Source organism: Alligator sinensis, unplaced genomic scaffold, assembly GCF_000455745.1.
Source record: "Alligator sinensis unplaced genomic scaffold, ASM45574v1 scaffold1034_1, whole genome shotgun sequence".
NCBI lineage: Eukaryota > Metazoa > Chordata > Crocodylia > Alligatoridae > Alligator > Alligator sinensis.
Window position 1 is genome coordinate 584,650 of NW_005842798.1, and position 22,042 is coordinate 606,691.

The 22,042-nt window shown below is 38.6% G+C and overlaps 1 protein-coding gene across 1 annotated transcript in view; it reads right to left on the minus strand.

Moving 5' to 3' along the window:
* The window catches only part of LOC102380047 (neurobeachin-like), a 122,767-nt gene that overhangs the window by 4,425 nt on the left and 96,300 nt on the right, over window positions 1-22,042 (minus strand). Inside the window, 4 exon segments of the mRNA XM_025191246.1 lie at window positions 3,567-3,668; window positions 14,811-14,981; window positions 15,925-16,080; window positions 18,817-18,888. Of these exon segments, the coding sequence (XP_025047031.1) occupies window positions 3,567-3,668; window positions 14,811-14,981; window positions 15,925-16,080; window positions 18,817-18,888 (501 nt within the window).

Consider the following 22,042-nt stretch of genomic DNA (forward strand, 5'->3'; position numbering starts at 1 on the left):
GATATCATTAAAGTCAGCATTTGTGACTTCCTAGTGACCCTTCTACAATCTATGTGTTTAATTAATCACAATTAATTGCAAGATTTAAAAAAATAGTCACAATTAATCACGATTTTAAGCGCATAGTTAAACAACGGTCAGCACCTCCCCAGCCAACAGCCCGAGCATGTGTGCCCTGTGGCTCCTCCCCACCACCACCAAGAGCACACAGCCCCAGTGCTGACCCCAGCCCATCCTGCACCCACTCCAGACTTGCCTTGGCTGGAGTGGACTAGCCAGATCCTGTGCAAATAGCCCCAAACCTGGTCCACCCTAAGCCTGCTCCAGATTCACCTGCCAACACTGAGCAACGGGAGTGGGCAGGCAGAAGGTCCTGCTCAGTATAGAGGAAAAGCAGCCCCTCCCCCTCACCACTGCTGGGCCCTTCTTGCTACAGACGCCCAAAGCTCACGCCCAGGCTGCCCTGCGGCTCCTCTGCCACCACTGCCCCGCTGAATGGCCTGGAGGCAGCAGTGACAGCAGTGGAGTGGAGCTGCAGGGCAGCCCAGATGTGGGCTCTGGGTGGCTGCAGCATGAGGGGCTCAGCAGCAGTGAGGGGGAGGGGCTGTTTTTTCCCTGTCTCAAATTGTAGCTTCTGCCTGGCTGCTGCCACTGCTGTCGCTGCTCAGCATGGGCAGGTGAGTCTGGAGCAGGCGTGAGTCAGGCCAGGGTCTGGGCTGTGCGTGCTGGTTCTGGCTGGTCCAGAGCTGGTCCTCTCCACTGGTCAAAATGATGTGCACGATTAATGCAATTTAAGAAATGAACTTGTTAATTTGTTTTTGCATTAATCACATAAATTAACTGAGATTAAGTGAAAGCCCTAATAAAACACAATAAAACCAACACTGTATTTTTGAAATGCTGGGCCAATAAATTTCTATTCAAGCATTTCTGTCAAGTGGTATCATGAAATCTCTTTGAGAATCAAGGCAAAGCTTCCACACTAAGAAAAATGTTTTTTTCTTCTCTGACAAATGTAACGAGTCCCACCAAACCTAGATGTTTGGTTTACATGAATGCTTTATGTTCCTCGGCAGCACAAGAATCTTTTGCTTACACACTGCAGGCCACGATCCTGCAACTAGTTCCATACGGGAAACACATGCACCTCCTCAATCCCCACTAACTTCACCGATATTCAAATGACATTAGGGTCTGCCTATCTGGAACTGGGATATCAGTGCATTTGACTATGATCTCTTTGGGACATGGACCATGTTTATATGGAAATAATGAAGGAAATGTAAGAAAGTGGTGAGAAGATGTTGCAATTTCAGAATAATTAAAGCACTAGATTGTTCAAAAGAAAAGTGCAATATTGTAACATTTAAGCAGACTAACTGGTTCTGGGCATGATTATGGCATGAAAGAAAGATAAGAAAGAAAGAATCTGATTTATAGTGGCATTCTAAAGAAATGCAGAATGTCCACTTGAATAAGAATGTAAAAGCATTGATCTTACTTGAAGCAGTGGATTTTGCTTACAGGACTCATGAAATGCCTTCCACACTGACCATGCCCTAATACAGTATTTTCTACAGCTGTGCATGTGTTATCACAGTGAAACAGAGTGCTACAGGTAGCTGTGAGTTGTAAGGGAAAATCAGGAAGAGTGCAAGTTGGGTTGCATGAGGTCTCGTAGAGAGGTGAGCCCCTGCTGGGTTGAAATGAAAAGAAAGCATAGAAACTGGGGAGAAACTGGCAAGGAGGGAAATGGAAGAGGCTGATTGGGAATGGGTATCTGGGGAGAAAAAAGAAGGTAGAGCTTGAGTGTGTGCACAGTAAAATTAATAGAGTAAATAAGGGGAGAACAGGAGCCAAAAATGTAATAGTATATGTGTACAACAAACAGCATAGTTCCTTAGTCAACTAGAATATATTCTGCATTCACCATGGAGGTCTTTAGTTGGCCAGCTACAATTACTCCTAAGAAGAGGTGAATTATTAAAGCTATGCATATCTAATGAAGCAGGAGTTAGCATAACGCAGATCCCAGCTATTCTCATAGAATATAGTCTAAAATAATACAGTTGAATGGTAGCCACATTATAGTGTAATATGAAGTAATAGGAAGCTGGCTTACGGTCTGTGAATTAATACCACTGCAACACACAACTTCAGCTTACATTCACAGTAACTATAGGTTTCCTCATGAATTTATTGACTTGGCCTATTCTTCTATAGTACATCATTACTACAGTTAATGATCCATTAGCACTTCCTGCTACAAACTCCTGTATTCTGAATACAGTGAAAATACAGTGCACATCCTACTGAATAGTGGGCTATGAAAATAAATGTTGAACTCAAAGTTGGTATAAAAGGGATCGAGCCAAAAAACTGCAATGTGATTAGCAAGGGGCAGAGGAATGAACCTATGTGAAGCAGAAACCCTTTTCATGAAGCAAGGGAAGGATAAATGAATATGCAGGGAGAAGAAACAGGGTTTGATTGTATGGGGGAGGGATTTACGATCTCCAAGGGAGGAAATGGGGAAGAGAATGGGGTAGAGGGGCTAAAGAAAAGCAAAGGATAATGTGGAGAAAAAGTAGTAGGGAAAAAGGAGGCAAGAACAAAAAGAGAATGTAACACAGGAGAGAGTAAGAGTTGTACAGCAAAGAGGAGGAAATAGAAAAGAGCGAAAGAAAAATAGCAGCTGCTTTTCAAAGAAAAATGGAGATAATGAGAAGAATGGTAGGAAAAAAGGGTAGATGAAAGTGGGGGAAAAGGAGAAAACTGGAGTGAATGATAAAGGAAGGTCCAGAAAATATGCTTAAATAATTTAACTTCTAAATTATGAATTTATTTAATTTACTGTTGTAACTCTTTGGCTGGCATTTCTGGATGGAAAGGATGGGGTCACTGTTTTGAACACTTACAGGAGTGATTGTTGGGTCCTCTGGATTCTAAAGATAAATGACTGGAGAAATGGGCAAACAGATGCTTCAAAACTTTCTGGCAGAAGAGGGTGCATATCAAACCCACAGGCTTCTGCTTATTTGGAGAACTGCCCATTGGAAAAAAAATGTACACATTGGCATCTATGCCTGGACCTTGGAACAATCAAATAGGCTTTGCTTCTCTTGCCAAGTAGACTGGGACCAATCCAAAAATGTCTCATTTATATTTAAAACATGTCAGTTGAGTCAGGTGGTAGGGCATCCCTCCTCTCAGTTCCAGGTTTCAGTCAGCAGATTTCTTTCAAGAACACCACTGTGCACAGTTACAAGTTACTACATGAACTTCTGCCTACTAGTATTCAGAATCTGTGCACTGAAACAGAATTATGGGCTGATGACTGGAGAATAATGTTTTGTGATCTACTTAATTTGTGTCTAAGCCTCATATGTACAGATAGTATTCATGTTCACAGTAACTAGCTGTGGAGACCGCTAGAATTAAATCATGACTTGGTAGAGGAAACTGAGGCTAATTAATTTTAACCATGGCTTGAGGCAATAGTGAAAAATGCTTATTGAAGAAGAATTATAAAATGTTAAGATTTAAACTGTAAAATGACTTCTGACCTTTAGCACCACTGATAACAAGTCCCAGCTCTGCACAGACCGATACACAGACTACTTCATGGTCGTGACCAGTTAGAACAGCTCTAGGAGCGGGATAATCACCTGCAAAAAACCAACAATAGTGAGGATTTCAAAACAAACATAGTTTAGTAACAAAACTGGAGCTTTGCTGAAATGTGTTTAAAATCATTAAGCATCAAAAGAAAGTATAATCTGCTTAAATTTATCATTCTTGGGTTTCTGTGCAAAACTATATTCAGTTTAAAAAAGCTATCATAAAGAACAGTTTCAGGGATGACTTGATCCCATAAATATACTTTTATTATGCAATGATAGGGGAAAATGGGTTGCATCTGATGCACCTGATAATAGTCAGATACTCGGAATCTGCTGCGTTCCAGAACACATAGATTATGGCACTATTAGAAGGGACGGTAACACACTGTCACACAGTGTAACAAGTTTTAATTGTCTGTCTACTAATGTGAGTTGTCCAAGTTGGAGATTCTCAGGTATGAGAAGATATAGGATAAGGTTCATGCTACTGACACTTATGAGGACGAATCATATGACTACAAAGTCAAAATCAATGGCTGCAATTTTCTCCATAAGGATGGGACAGGAAAAAAGGTGGCGACTTTACATGAAACGCTCCATTATATAAGTACCAATGATTCAGAATTACAGGATCTTGAATGCCTATGGATTAAATTTCTAAGTTGTTAAATTTAAGATAGGATACTAATGGATATCCATTATGTCCACCTAAGCTCATTAGAGAACAAGAAAAACTGCTCCTTAAATATCTGCCTGTAATCTGTAGGAATAAAAACTGTTTCATTAAGGAGATATGACTTCATAATTTATTGGACATATAAATACAAAGAAAGAAGTTTTCATGAAAACTGTTTATCCTTCAAGGTCAACCCAATGGATGCTCAAAAAGTCATGATTTCATAGACCTGAATCAAGTTACAGGATCATAGAAATAGATCATAGGAAAGTAGTGACAGAAGGGACACGGTCATCTAGTCCAGCCTCCTGCTCAAGGAAGGATCATCTCTGACTAAACTATCCCAGCTAAAAAACACATTCTGGGTAAAATGAGATCTGAAAAATGTTAATAAAACATAAAGAATAGGAAAATGGATAGTTAGTGGCAATAAATATATGATTCAAATAAAAAATATAGGCAACTGATAAGGGAAGCTAACAATCAGTGACATACAATGACTAAAGAATTCAGACAATAAAGAAGTATTTTTAACATTCTAGGAATGAAAAACTTATACATAGGTGAGGATAGTAAAATTAAATGATATCAAAAATGGCAGAAAAGTTCAGTACAATTTCTGTACAAGAAAATGTATCTATCCCATATGATACTGATTTTGGAACAGAAACTACTGTATTTACCTGAATATAGGACAACCTTGAATTTAAGATAACATCCCAGTAATTAGATTCTATTCATAGAAAATTTATAAATTTGTTATAGTTTTCCTTGTATAGAAACTAATTATTGGAGGATCATTTTAAATTTGTCAATCTCACTACTGCAAGTGGTGTGGGGGCAGGTAATGGGGGACAGACAATGCAGGAGGCAGTTGAGGAGGTACGTGGTAGGGCAGCTAGAGGGGGAGGCATGCAGCTTTCCCCCTGCCCCCTGTCCCTTCCCACACTTATCCCGTTATGCCTGCCCCACTTCTGCAGGCCACAGCAGCTGCCTGCCCCCTGCCACCTCATACCTGTATGATGAGGGGCTTTTCCCCCCATTTTAAATAGGAGGGAAAAACCTTGTCTTTTAATTGACTAAATATGATGCATCACCTTTTGTAAAATACAGTGTTGCTATCTGCTAAAATTAAACATTTATGAATAAGGTCAGGACTTGTACTCAAGAGTCTTATAGAATTAGATAAGGAGTTCTCTTAGCCACAAATCTTAATTTTTTAACACATTTCAAAAATTGGGAAAATTCTAAGGGATTGGAGGACTGCCAATATAGCTCAAACTTTTAAAAGTTTAAAAGTCACTCTCAACAAAAAATCAGAAGCTAAAATATAATTAATGCCAGTCAGCATTATTTGAAAGAAAGGAAGTCTTGTCAAACAAACCTGTTATCTTTTTTGACAGGATTAGAGGCACAGTAGATAAAGGGAGTTGTGCTGATACAGAATACTTGTTTTTCTTTAAAGCATTTAATGTTAAGACATTTTGATTAAACAACGTTCATTATATGGAATCAAATATGCACACATTAAATGGGTTAAATACTGTCTGAAGAACAGATCTCACTATGAAGTGGGGAGACATCCAGGAGTGGTGCTGTTTCTTGTGGTGTCCCCCAGGGATCAGGTCTTGGCCCAGTGCTACTCAAAGTTTGTATTAACCATTTAGATGAGATTAAAACATTTTTGTAGCAAAATTTCTAGATACAAAGATTGATAGGGTAGTAAATAATAAGCAGCATAAAGGTACCACTATACAGTAATCTGAATTGCTTGATTAAATAATTATAACCCAACAAGCTGTATTTTAATATAGTTGAATACAAGAAAAGAACTCTGAGAACATGAATTCAGGGTATATACACAGGGCTGGAGGCACTGTTTTGGAAAGCAGTAACTGCCTCAACATGAGCTTTCAGTTCCAAATTTTGAAACAAAAATGGATAATACAGTCCTTTAAAATGTTTAGAAAGTAGGAGAAAAAAACTGATCTTGCCTCTGTACAGCATCAGTAAGACTGCTACTAAAATACCCAAATACCAATTTTGGTGTTTGCATTTCAAGAAGGATGCTGAGGGAATTCAAAGGACAGCCACAAAAGTGATCCAGGATCTGGAAAAATTAGCCTTACAATGTGAGGCTTAAGGAGGTCAATCTGTTCAAGTCTATTAAAGAAGAGGTTGAAAGGTGATTTGATTACTGAGTTAGTTACTTATAGATTTAAAAGTTTCATGCTATCAGATATATTTTCTATCTTTTACACAAAGGCATAGCAAAATGCAGTGGCTGAAGTTAAAGTTAGACAAGTGCAACCTTGAAATAAAACACAATTTCTTAGTAGTGAGAGTAATTAAACATTCTAATAGTCTATTGCCAGGGAAATTAGTGGCCTGTCCATTGCCTGTGGTCTTTAAAGCAAAATTAGATATCTTGCTTTAGGATGATATGATGGGAAAGAATCTCCTGAATCTTCAAGTCAAACCACATCTTATCTGAGGCAACCATGTTATATAATCTCTTTCATAATTTATCTAGCTAGTTAAATCTTTCACTCCCACTGTTCCTCTTGGAAGGCTGTTCCAGAAATTCACTGCTCTGATGGTAAGACACCATCTTATTTCCAGCTTAAATGTTTTCATGGCCAGTTTAGATCCATTTATTTTGGATCCAATAGCTCTTCTCCTTCTCTAGTGCATACTCCTCTCCCCAATATATATTTTACAGACAAATCATATCACCCTCAGCCTGTGTTTTGGAAGATTAAATGAACAAAGCTCCTTTAGCCTCCTTTCATATGATAAACTTTCCATTGATGAAGGCACATTAAAGAGAACCTGATGCTGTATTACATTGCAAAAGAAAGAAGTCATGAACCCCAGCAATTGTTCAAAAGCTAGCAAAATATTCTGTCACTGTCACATCAGCACTGATAGATGCAGCCAGAGGTCAAAGGCTATGGTACTGAGGGAGCTGCAGGTGAAACTACCCCACTATGAATTGAAACACCATCACTATATGCTCAAAGTAATTTTCCCAATGTGGCACCTCTGAACTGAATCACTATAGGAAAAAAAGGTAAAATGCATGTGTCTGAGGTCTTTCTCCAGCAACTCAGTGCTTTAGCCACGTTTAAAATAAAAGATTTTTGGTGCTCTGTCATAAAAATACAATGCATAATGCATCTGTAAAGCTCTTCTCAGCGAGATGTTCTGTTTTTATAGCTAAAAAAGAAATATGAACAATGTAATGATTACTTCTAAAGTCCTGGGGTTCCTCCCCACGCCCTCAATAACATGCCACTTGCAGGAATTAATTTGTACATTTTGGAAAAGCCATATTTAGACAGATGGTCAAATCCTATAGTTTTATTTGATCATTAACTTTGATGAAAGCAAGCACAGGCCTATAACTGACCTGTAAGTGGTATACAATAAATATGTCTATGATATAGCAGCTTCTTATTGCTGGTGCCTTAAGAGCTAATTCACACAAACTAAAAGCTTTGAAGGTGCTGTGCTTTTTCTGCTGGTGAAATAAAATAATAATCTTAACCCTTCACAATCCTATAAAAATATGCATGCATTCTAATGAAATTATCAGGCTACATCTAAAAATGTTGCAGATCTCTGCTTAGGGAAGTTTGCTGATCATAATGTTCATCACATAATGGGTGCATGCTTTAAGAAGAAAGTTTTTTTATAACATTAAGTTCAAGACAAATATCACAGTATCTTGTCTCTGGCAAACTGGTCTGTTAGCAAAAGCTGTTGCATACCCTTCATTGAAGATTTTGAAGAACATGTGTTGGGGAAGTCTAGGTATACTTGAGGCTACCTTGGTGCAAGCCAAAATAAAACAACAAGCAATGAATTCTGCCTCAGTGAATCCAAAATAGCAAGGGCAGGCAAAATATTGCAGGAGTTGGATAGCTGGAAGAAATCTAAGAGTAAAAATACCATGTGCTCCAGTACTAAGAACATGGGACACCTGGCTTCTCATCTTGGTTTTCCCGCTAAGTTACCTGGAGAAATTGAGAGAGTCATTTGACTTCTTTGTGATTTATTGATCCCACCTGTAAAAGTGTAGTGGTGCTTTGCTTTGAGATGTGTTGATAAAATTCTAGATGTCACTGCTACCTTACTTCAATGCACCTTTTCACACCTCTGAAATATCTCCACAGGAGAGATCCAAAAGAGTTCATTTACTATTGTGTATAGGACAAAGAAAACAATGGGTAGAGATAACACCAAATGCTTCATGTGAGCTTCCACTGGGTTGTTGCAGTGGGACTGTACAGGGAGGGGCTTATTTACAATGAAGCTCTGCCACTCAGTATCTGCTACAGCCATATTTTGGATGACTAGAAGCAAGAGGTCAAAATACAAAATTTGGGGTGTCAAGTACACAAGGGTGTAACTGCTCATACAAAACAGACATTTACACATGCAAAGCAGATACTACCAGTGCAAACATAACTGTACAGACATTTGTCCATTTGCATCTAGAGAAAGAACCCATACCACACTTACAGGTTTGGCAGTGCTACGCTAGCTAGCACCATGTCTGAAAGAGACTTGGGGGTCATGATTGACCACAAGATGAACATGAGCCACCAGTGCAATGTCACAGCTGGCAAAGCAAACAAAACTCTGGGCAGCATCTTCCCATACATCTCAAACAAGACCTGGGAAGTCATCCTCCCACTTTACTCGGCCTTGGTGAGACCACAGCTGGAATACTGTGTCCAGTTCTGGGCTCTGCAATTCAAAAAGGACATGGAGAAGCTTGAGAGAGTCCAGAGGAGAGCCACATCAATGATTAGAAGACAAAAGAGTAGGCCTTATGAGGAGAGGCTGAGTCTTGGGACTTCAGCCTAGAAAAGCATAGGCTCAGGGTTGACTTGGTGGCAGCCTATAAGTATATAAAGGGTGTGGACCAGAAACTGGGAGAACATCTGTTCACCAGGGCACCCCATGGGAAGACAAGGTCTAACGGTCACAAACTCTTGGAAGACTGTTTTAGGCTGGACATAAGGAAAAACTTCTTTACTGTACGAGTCTCCAGGGCCTGTAACAGACTCTCCCCAGAGGTGATGCAGGCACCTACACTGGATTCCTTTAAGAAGCGCTTGGATGTCTATCTTGCTGGGATTATTTGACCCCTGCTGGCTGCCTGCCCATCAGGCCTTTGCCCGATGAACTTGCGAGGTCCCTTCCAGCCCTAATGTCTATGAAATCTATACAGTGCAAGACATTTTAGGGCTATATTTAAAAATGTTTTCCTCTTAAGTTTTAAAGAAATCAAATTGTAAAGATACAGTGGGCATTCTGAGGCCCAAAAAACTCCCCCTTAAGGTATATATTTACAGAATCTTTTAAATCTGGGATGTGCACCTAGAGTAATGGTTGCAGAAATAATATTTCTAAAGTAAAAATGATACTTTGAAGACCTAAATAAAAGAGCAGGATATGTTGCTAGGCTCCTTTACGGAAGTACCCAGCCTACCTTTCAAGTATATGTATACTATGTATATACTCACTGAGATACAATAAATATGTAGCAGCTTTAAGGAGTATACAGCATAATGGTACCTAAAATTGAGCTCTGGGTGATAGGCACAGTATATTTATAATGGTCAATGGAACCACAGTTAGAAAAAGCAGGGTTAAATCACACCTCTTGCGACTATTCTGTTAGAAGCTACAGTATGTAATGAGAAATGTCAAGTCCCAAGATCAATGAAATTTCAGGCTCTAGGGACAAAACAGGAATAGCATTGATCCTTTTAAAGAACACCAGTCAGAGGCTGAATGTAATATATTGCACAGAGAGGCTCAAGAGGATAAGCGGCCAAGTCCAACATACCTACCTGACAAAAAATTCAATCAGCTTTTAGCACAAGCTGCCAACTCTGTTCTCCTTCCTTTCATGCAAGAGGCTGGTTCCAATTAAAGTGTGCAAATTAATTTTTATCACTTCCAAATTAGTTTCTGAATTTGTGTCTGTTTCAGATGAAAGCATCTGTCCCTCACATTTCTGCAATTCTATCATCTCTTTAGGTATCTATTCAAAGACTCTGAGATACTTCTCTATTATCAAAGTCACTTGGTTGAAAGAGACATTCAAGAAAACAATCATAAAATATACAAATAAAACAACTATAAAAATATGTATTGAACTATAGTGCATCTCACAGTTTTTGGTGCTCCTTTTATGAGGCCTAATACAGATACTATGTGAAAAGAAATCTGTATACAAATTAGTACTAACCTAAAGCAAATTCCTAAAAATCATAAAATAAAAAACCTGAATTGGTAATCGAATGTAATGGTTTCCTACAATGACTTTTTTAATTCAATCTCTCAACTGTAGGAGTTCACATTGCCGAGTCATTTCTTTAAAAATGAAAATCTCTGCTGCTCCCCTTGAATTCACTGTCTCGTCACAAATTAAAACATATTTTTACAATGTTTTCCTATTCTTCCAAAAAAGATTCCTCAAACATAATATTAAACATTAAAGGGAGAGATGTGCATAGTTAATTACTTTGGAGTGAGGACCTAACTCCTATCTGTACTTTGAAAATCTTCCCCTAAAATATCTGACATAAATAGGGAATGCTTTTGCAAACACTAAGAATCAGATCCTATGGCACTTAAGTGTGCTCCTGTTCCACTCTGCTTAAGTCCCTGAAAAAATGTTAACATTTACAGTTTTGTAAATCCCCAACAACTTAACCTTAAGACTATGGAAACAAACTGGAGAAGGACAGGTCTTTTTTTCATTACTGTTTTACAGGGTTTTGGACTATTAAGGAACATATGTTAAGTGATAAATTTAGTAAAACTCCACATGGCCCTTCTCAAATGAGCATGTTTTTAACTATGGAACTGGAGCAGCCTTTTGCCAGACTCATACCTAAACCATAATTATTTTCCATTCATCTTATTTAAACCAGAGTGGATACAATAGTTTCCACACAGGCAGTCATAAACTAAGGTCATCCACTGAGGACAATGTCTACATAGGTTGTTTAGTAGGGGGTTCCGCATGAGTTTGACAGGTTAGATTACTGACACATGTGGTGTTTAGCAAGGACCCCAGCTAATTCCTAGATTCTCAAGAACTGTAACAAAGATGGTAAGCACCTCATCTGACAATCTTTTATTACAATGCATTCTGAGATAATTTATCCATTGTAATCACTATGTTTGTTTTTTTAATTAGAATAAGGTATATGTTTTTAACTAAATATATACAATGTTTAAAATATGAAGTATTTTAGGAAAGATTTTTTTTATTTAACAGTTTTCTGAAACAACTAAAGTTCCTTTTGGTAATTGGATGCATTGAAGCTGAAATTGATAATTAACTGTCTTTCAGCTTAAAAGATCATTATAAAGTCAAGCACCTAACCTACATAATTACTATAGCCTGACATTTTCTTTGAATTCTTCACCTCCTCACAGTCTGCAATATAAAATACCTTATCTAAGTCTCCAGATGACAGTTTTTAAGCAACTAATCCTTTTCTGAAAATATCATCTACATCTTTCTAGAGATTCATTCTTAAAATGTTAACTAATTGGATTTAACCTACAGTGAACATCTCACTTTCATTTTTCCTACAAGATAAACCTTAATCTGGTAGCAGTAAATCTAGAAGACTCATAGATGCTACAAAGGAATATTTTTTACAAAACCACTGACGTAACAATATCAATGTAGTATAAAAGCCACAAAAATCTTTGTAAAGCTTATAAGATACATATACAATGACATTTCATCCTTGTGAAAGTTATTATAGTGCAAATCAGCCACTCATCCAACAACCTGAAACATGGCCATGGGAGGGTAAACTCTTTCAGGCTAGGGATGCAAATTTAAGTTATCTTGATAATCTAAAAGAAAGATTTACAAACTATATAAAGAATTCTAAATGGCTGTTTATAATGTATAAAGTAAGTACTTTATACATATGACCACCAAAAGGTGGGCATGCTTCTTGATGTATGTTTTTGAAAAGTCAATATAACTATCAAGTAGAGTTTTAAGTAGGTCTACACAGAAAATAAAGGTGTAAATGTAGTACTAGCAGGCATACACCTCCAATAGTTTTAATTTAGCTAGCATGGGTAAAATAATACAAAAGATATGGCAGCAGAGACTTCAGTATAGGCTAGCGACCTGTGCTTATACCGCAGAAGGCTCATACAGCCTATGATGAAGTCCATGAGGCTGTGGGTTCATGCCTATTGTTCCCTGTTTTTGCTAGATTAAAAACCGCCTGAGGACTGCCTGCCTGAATTACCAGCTCACATTCATTCGTCTGTGCAAATGCCTCTATATAAAAAGCATTAAATTAATTTTTCAAACTGGGATTTCCATTAGCTAAATGATACCATATTTTAGACCTCATATACTTAAAATTATATACCTTTCAAGCAATTATGAGTGGACATTTGTAATCATACACCCCAAACAGCTATGCTGAACTCTCTTAGGCAGAGGCAGGCAACCTTTTCTGGCTGCAGATTGGAATGGCCTACCCTAGGTCAGAAGTGAATGGGTAGCTGGGTTCTTGGACCCTGGTACTAACACTATGTGCCTCTGTGGTGGCATGGGGAGAGTGCCCACAGCCAAAGCCCTCCATCATCAAATGCTGCTGAAGCTCTACATCTGTGGCAATGGATCCAGAGGTTCCATGGGCTGGATTCAGCCTGGGGGCTGTAGCTTGCCAACCCCTTCTCTTAGGAACTATCACATCCAGATATAAGATTGTAGGAAGGTATAGCTGAAAGGGACTTCACAAGGTCATCTAATCCAGCCTCTGAAAAAACTGAATGTCTGAATGCTGAGATGCCAGAGGACTGTGTTGCAGCTTCTCTCAGAAGATATGTGTATAGAAGTTCACTTTCCCAGCACAAACTCTCCGAGAAGCTATATTACACTGATTTTCCTGGGGATATTTTTCTCCTGATGTAGCCATTTGTGCTCTCTGAGAAAAATCCTGAATGTCTGTACACTTGTGGCTCATACAAGCACCAGTTCTCCCAGGAAAAAACTGAATGTCTGTATATAGCTATGATAAAGTTCTTCAGGTCCCATGTTGTTACACGAAGATAAATGGAAAGCAGAATCTTGCTTTTTCATCTCAATGAACAGAGTTAGTTCTTCCTTCTTCTTGTTGTTTGAACAGAAGTTTTAGTAGTATGGATTACCTATAAAACTCAAGCACTAGCTATAGAGAAAAATCCCAAAGTGAAATTTCTCTTTAGATTGATTCTCCTTTGATTTCTGGGGACTTTGTGCAACCACATATATATCTATACATAGTTGTTGGAAGTCGTTGGAACTTAAAAATTGTCAATTTGGTCTTTTTCTCTAGTCTTTGGCATTCATCAGATTTTAAAAAAAAGTCTTAATTCTGTGATAAGAACACGAGGTGCATTTTATTTCTGTCTCCAATTTGCTCCCATTGATAAAACATATGCAACAAAAAAAAAAGATAAGCATAATACACAAAACTAACTGCTGTTATTAAATCAAATGAATAAATATTTCTTCTTTTCTTGAGAGAAAGCACTTTTTCATGAGATATTCAGGTGTTGACTCCTTTTCACTCAGATGCATGTTGCTGACAGGTCTACAACTGCCTCCAGTCAGTATCTTGCACTGAAGGACCAAAATTGAGAGTGATGGATTTTCAGACATTTATTCAAGAAGGCAATAATATTTGGTTGAAAATAATCCTGGTATGCAGGTTGGAAGCAATACTTTAAACAAAAATTTGCATTGAATTAGATATAAATCTGCTGTGATGCACAGTTATTTTCTCCCCTTTACATATGGTGGTATTCCATTTGCAGTTAAAGGGATCCCTATAATTTAAGAGCCAGTAGAGCACTTCAGCTATTCTCCTATTCAAATGTAAGCTATTGCTATCGTATGTCCATCATTTACAAAGTAGTATTGCTAGCTCACTACTCACTTAAAAGAAGTAAGAGATATCTATAACAACAAATCTAGATTTCCTCTACTAATGCCACAGGAATTCTTCCTGATCTTTTATCTTCCTCTATTTTTATTCAATCACGTCAGCTGGAATATCAGGTTAAAATTAAACAAGAGAACATCCCCTGACAAAATAGCAAAAGCTAATGAATTCAAATGAAATGAAAATACTTATGCAGAAGGAAAAAATGCACAATATATAGAGACATCTCCCATCACTTAAAGTCTTAAAGTCCTCTCTCTGTGTTATTTTGAAGTTGTTTTGGCCTCGGAATTATTTAGAAAAAAATATTATTTTTATACCAACTATTTAAATATTTATAGTTGCTTAGTTCTGAACGAATAGCCTATGACAACAGATTCAATATTATATTGTACCTGCAACTTACAAGCATAATATATACATTTTATGTTTATTTAAGTTAATGGAAAGAATTTTAAAAATCAGCATGCAAAATATAGCCCCCTCTGGAAGCTGTTTGTCACAATATATACTTACTGCTATTTGGATTGTCACCTATAATATGGTGTCTGCCACTCCAGTACCACAGAAGCAGTGTAGCATCACGAGACCCAGAGACAATGTAACAATCACCACCAATATAGGACTCTGATCTGGCTAGGCAAGTGACTACGTCCCAATGGCCAAATACAATCTGAGTTAATTTTCCTGGAGGGGAAAAAAAAGATGAGTTCTGTTTCTGGGAATATTTGTAAACTTCTAAGTATATTCACATTTTAACAAGATAAAATTAAGGATATATAATTCAGCAATGATTTGGCCCTAGCAACCCTAATTAGAGCAACCTACAGGTGACAGTAGGCTCAGGGAAACACAAAGGTGAGATCTAAATTACTCCCCTTTGTGATCCTACCAGGGTTCTGTGGAGAGCAGCCACACACCAAGCCTTGGTCATGAATATTAAAATAGTCACTGATCCATCATTACTGAATTCACGGTTTTTTTAAAATGATTTAATAGTTTCACAAATGACAGTCATTATAGAAATAAAATGAACCATTCCCTAATGATGTTACATTATTATACTGAAAGAGTCTGTATTTGTCCCACATTAATGTCAACTGCAGGTTTACAATGATCATCATGTCTTTCTAATGCTTCAGTCATTTTTTTGAGTAACAAATGCCCTGAATGCTTTGTAAGGGAAACTGGATTAGAGCATAAAACAAAACCAAATAAATAAATAAAATTTTTCACTGGCTACTCACAGTGTATCATGCTTTTCCCTTAGGCTGAGCAAATAATAACCATTTAGCATTACGTAAATTGAACAACTGGATACTTAGTCCATGTAAAACAAATTAATCAACACAATTAAAAAATCTTGAAATAAATAGCTTGAGTTCACCTTTTAACATAAGTGATTGATTAACTGATGTCACCATAATCTGAATAGTTTTTATTAGCAAAGTCTAAAGATTTTTGGTTATCTGTTACATCTTTCATATTCAGAACAGCATCCTACAGCTATCACAAGCAGATATTTTTAAAGGAGAAATGTTATAAATTGCCATTAGATATGTTACTGTGATGAAAAGGCACTTGGAGACATAAAAGCACATAGGACATATGTTGTTGTGTTTAGGGTCACCTGTTTCTGTAGAATAAACACGAAAGCTCTTGTCCCAGAAGCCACAGATAAGAATGTAGCGATTATCTGCTGTGACCACAAAACAATGTGCATTGATCTGAATACTCTGATCCACCAGGTCTGTGATCTGCCGTTTGTTCACACCAGAGTTATTGGCTGTAAAGAAATGCAAAACACATTTACAAGCAAGCCATTCCAACACCTTCCTGTCATGCATTTACAGGGGAAAATGAATACATTTAACTTTCAATGAACTGTGAATTTGTTGTTGAGTAAGCACTTTGAATATGAACATTTAGAGCTGTCTATACTGGGTGTCAGAAATATGAAATTATTGTGAGTTTTCAGGTTTCCTTTTGAATAAGACAATAGATTTTACAGGATGCGACAATTCCTTCTTTACTGCCTAACACATTGTATAATACATACTAATATTTTAAGTATCCTGCTGGAGTATTCTCCAATACAACTGCAGCAAAACATAGCAAGGGAAATTGAGGAGGTCCATTTATAATACCAGGGCAAAGAAAAACATACTGTATGTGGTAAATTTTCTGAATTGTATCCTCAATGGTGAAGAATTCAGGTTTTGTTATGTGATCTGGAACTTAGGAAAGGCAGTCTCGCTCAAATTAAACTATTTACACCCTGTGGGATCTCTCAGCACCCTACCTGTGCATGGAATTGGGGCACTGAAGATAATTTTAAGAGGAGTAATGCCACCTGGAAATCCTCCAGTTAGAGGAAAATTTATTGAGTAACGAAATTTGGCTACAACCCTTCTAGCTGCCAACTCTAAAATGCTTTGAGTCAATGAGGATTGGGAATAAGGATGAGATTACATGTTACAATTAGTTCTTGTTAAGGGCACTTAAAATTGAATGATCACATATTCAGGCTCATTATTAACAAGTGCTAAGTGTCCTCTAGGTGTCTTAAAGTTATGCCACTTGAGGCAAAGATTATCTCTGAGCTTTGCTGGCTAGCTCGATTTATCTTAACTTTTAAATGTTCCATGGAGTTAAAACGACCAATTTGTTGTCCTTCAGCATAGCAGGAGGCACTACTCCCAGATGGCTTAGCTGTCCTCCTGGACTCTGATGCCCCTGCTATGACAGGCTGGACAGCAGAGCAATAGCTGGTGAGTGATGAAAGTGGGGAAGCAGCAGAGGGAGACAGGGAGCTGTCCGGATACAGGGGAGCCCACTGGGACAGACACACACGCACACACACACAGCCCCAGCATATATGCACATGCACGCACACACAGCCCCAGCACATGTGCACACACATCCCCCATCCCCAGAGTTCCCTTTGGCTCCCAAGCAGAACAGTCAGCACATGGGGACAGCTGCAGCAGCAGGGGGTTCCACCTCTGACTGTGTTGGGCTGCAGGACAACCTGGGAAAATGCAGGGAGCACCCTCCATCACCAAATGAGTGGTGGCGAAGGGATTGTACACACCTCTGGCTGTTGCCACCACCGGCAGCAGTGACAGGGGCCTTCCTGCATGCTTCTGGGCTATGTGCAGCCCTGCACAGTCAGGGATAGCACTCCCACTGCCACCCCTTGCATTCTAGCTGTGCAGGTCAGTGGCAACTGCAGCCAAAAGCAAGTCTGAAGCTAGGGGTGGTTGTGTGTGTGCACACATGCATTGGGGCTCTGTATGTGTGTGTGTGTGTGCGCGCATGCATGCACTGGGGCTGGGACTGTGTGTGAGTGCTTGTGTTGGGGCTGGGCTGTGTGCGCGCTGGGGCTGGTGAGTGTGTATGTGCTGGGGGGGGTGTATGTGCTGGGGCTGGAGGTGTCTGGGTATATGTTGTTGCTATATAGCTGGGCAAGCAGGACAGTCAGGGAGTAAACTTCAACTATGAGCTAGCATTTCTTGAAGTTAGCATGTGCTGCATGTAGTGTGTAAGCACACCCCAAGAGACTAACATGTTCCTTACTTCCATGTAGCCAGAATTTGTCTATTTTCTCCAATCATTAGGAACAGAAACTGGTAATGCTAAAATTCTTTTATCTTACTTTGGGTTGTTGTGCTGAAATCCTTCACAGACCACTAAGAAAGCAATCTTTTTTCAACATGTTTATAAAAACAAATACACAAAATAGAAAGACATCACCTAATTGTCAAGACCTTCGCCCATGAATATTAGTAGGAAAGAAACTGAGCTACTCATCTCAAGCTATTTATTCTTCAAACAGGCCTCTTGATGTTTCCAAAAACTGCTGTAAGAAATCCTCCCTACAAGTTCTATTTAAAAATTCCAAAATTTAAAAAGCCAAAGCAAGGGTTTACCAACAAACCAAAACAACAAAAATAAGCCCTGATAACCCATTCTTACATGTTTACAACATTAACAGAAGAAACATATTCCAATTCATTTACAGTGGTGTTAATCTAATTTTAATTAAATTAAAAATCCATATTCCACTAATTTAATTCCACATAATTATCTAGAATAATCTGCAAATTTAGACTGTGATTCAAACAGGGCAGCTGACAAAACCACTGTAGCCATTCTCCACAAGACCAGTCTTACAAATGAAAATATTAACAATGTGCAACCTCAATCACAGTCCCAGATTTTTCATGATGCATTACATGATGCTGGTAAAAGAACAGAATTATAGCCATAGGCTATTAGTGTAACTAACTTAAATGTTTGCTTTCTTAAATACCAATTGCTAGTAACCTTAATAACAGACAGTACATATAACTGTTTATTTGACATAAAAATGTATTGCTTTTAATTCTCTGATATAGACAAGAATTAATATTTGCCTATTTTCTGTGTTAAATGAACCATGATATACAAATATAGCTTAATCGATAATTGTGAAAAACAGTGTTTTCAAATATACAGCTACATTTTCATCCTGACATACCAATCAATGGATCCATTTCAATAGGAAGGTGATGGGCTTGATCCAAAGAATATCCTGGGGCTCCCCTGAGGCCTGGACATGAGAGGAGGAATAAAACACATATGAACCTTGCTAGCTGAAATGTCTGCACTGCTTTTCAGGGCTATAAAGCAGGAGTATTGTACTGTAGGAGTATTATACCCATAAAATACCTAATTTCTTTCTATTTCATTTTATATATGCTTTGAGTCCTTTTTCTATGCAACCAAAATATATATTAATTAATTGTTCAATTAAATAAAATTAGTTATAAATGTATAAATATACATGCTAACTTTATGCCAATTTCTACTGTTGCCATCTTCAATAAAACAACTCCTGATTTATAATCATGTAATAAAACATTATGTTATATACAAATACCAGGAGGGAGGGTTAGCTTCATTATAGCTTAAACAGCCAGCCAGGGGTTCCTTTTGTGTAGGGGAATTCACAAGACATGTAAAATTAGCACAGTTTGCTCTACACTAGTTGCTGCTGGCTCCCCTTTCCTTCTGCTTTAGGGGGCATTTCAAGGACCTACTCAGAAAGTGCTGCAACTGATATTGCCCTCCACAGAAAGGCTATTGTTCGTATGTGCTCTATAGCACTAGGGGATACCTATGCCCTGCATCATCTCCTCAAGTTCAATGAGTACTGCTGCAGACTTTCTGAGAACTGTACAGTGTCCATTAAGAAGTCAGCATTTGCCAGGACTTCATATGCAAGATATTGTATCAAACAGGTGTGATGTTCCTACTGGGAGAATTGCTACTCTCCTGGTAGAAACTAGGAGTATACAAGTATACAATCAATATCTCCCAGGGGAAACATGCCCGCTCTGGAGGATCTCTGTGAGAGAAGCTCTCTTGTGAGAAAGAACACTTGTAATCTTGTTAGAGAGATACTGGTCTGCTCCAGGAGGGGAGTGGAGCAGTGGGACAAAGCCCCATGCTCATTCCCCAGACCAGAGATTCCTCCTTCGGGGTCTGGGCATGAAGCTTCAGGGAGAGGGGCATGGGAGGGCCCTGGAGCAGCTGCTCCTTGCCTGGTCTGGGGTGTGGCAAGGGAGTGCCTGCTCCTACATCCCCCTGCTCCTGTTGCCAGTACAGGAGAAGAGAAGCAGCTACTTCTTGACTCCTGCCTGCTCATAAGATCAATGGGTAGGAGGTTTGCCCACTGCTCCATCTGCTCCGCTCCCAGAGACCAGGAACAGAGCAGAAGGGGATGCTCCCCACCCATTCCCCAGACTTGGTGGGGGAAAAAAAATGGTGGATGCAGGCTGACACCTGTACTGCTCCCTCTCCCACAAACAAAATTCAACTAATAGAAATGAGTCCCTATTCATAACCAAGGTTAACTGTTATGCTTAGAAATGTAAACCTGAAATATCCCTATGTTGCTAAGTGCTGGCTTTTATTATTGATATTTACATAATTAAATAGTACATTTATTGGAACTGTTCAGTAGTAAATTAGGGAGCAAGTAAGAGATCCCCTATCTAATCCTTGCATGAGAAAATAAAACAAATGAATTGCAGATTTTTTAAATTGTAGTACAAAATTTTCATTAGAGTAAAAATGCATAAACTGCACCAGTTGGAGAGAACTGCTTTAGGCATGCTCTGGGTGGATATATTCTGTACAACTGCTTTAATTTTTTTCTATTTATTTAAAAGAAAAACTGTAATTGAAAAGAAATGATTATCCGACTTGATTCTGTGTTGCAATCTTAATTTCTGGGAGGGAAGAAGAAATCATCAATAATCTGTGGTATTTTATTCAGAATTGACATTTTAGAATGTTCTGCTGTTTGCAGGCAACTTGCTAAAAATGCATGCAAATCCTCTAACAAGCACATTGGGGTCATTTAAAAAAAGTTTCAGAGCACTAGTTTTGTTGCAGTCTCAAGCCTGGTATTCATGACTGAGGACTGAAGGTTTTAAATGGAGGATAGGACACAAGGAGAAGATCTTCTCCAAGCTGAACAACCAATTTTTTCCCTGAGTGCAACCATAATTTAGCTCAGAACTAATTTGCCTTTCATTTCATTCACATTTCCTCATCATTCCACGTTATACCTAAACCTACACGCGCACACGCGCACACGCGCACACACACACACACACACACACACACACACACACACACTCTTCCTCTTCTTCCCAGGTCCTCATCAGAGATGCAGATTACTGAACAATAAGAATACACACACTTTATTCAAACCATTATGTCCCCAGTCCCCCAGTCACTGCCTAGCTTGGGCTGAGGCTTTTCCAGCTGCTCTGTTCTTGTGGAGATCAGCTGACTTGGTAGACCCAAGCTGATGAGAGGTTTAGAGATTATGTACCAATAACAAAGTAGTGTGAGTTTTTTTGAGGTTTTTTTTGGTGAAACATAGATATCACTTAGAAAGGGGAACAGTCTCTGGGCTTAATCAGGATATTGGAAAACAGTCTTTGGTGCTTCTTTGATTTGTTTGTCTAGGACCAAGGTATATTGGTGCCAAAAAAATTCTCCTTCCTTCTGATCAGGGACCTGCTATTCCATATTGTAAATTTTCAATAGTTTCATAGATGTTAGGGTCAGAAGGGACCTATTAGATCATTGAGTCCGACCCCCTGCCCTGGGCAGGAATGAGTGCTGGGGTCAGATGATTTTAATGTTAATGATTTTTTTCTCTCCTTTATTAATGAGTCATAATTTTAGGCCCCATTTAGGACTGCAAATAATCCTCAAGAAGAGACCAGGCAGAGGTTAAAATCAGCAGGCAGTTGTGAGCGAGCTAGTACAGTTTGGGCACAGGTGTAGGTGATAAGAGGGAAAGCAAATGAGCCTGTAGAGTCATCATGCTAAATTCAGAAATGTTCATCTCCACCCTTATATTCTATAGTAATAGTCTCAATTTGTGGTAATGACATAAATGTCTAGAAGAGCATGTGATAACAGAAAATAGGGCCCTCATTTAATCTGGATGACTTCTGAAAAATGAATCAATAATTTAAGCACCTTGGGTAAGTCTACACGTGACGCTACGCTGTAGTGTCAGAAGGCAAAAACCATGATGCCACAGCTGTTGCCATAGCAACACGCTCCCTTGGTATAGCGCATCACTATGGCAACATAAGGCTAAAAATAACTGTGCTACATGGACGGTGTAGTGCAGGCTGTTACTGTGCCGTCATTTAGTACTCCCTTTTGGAAGTACC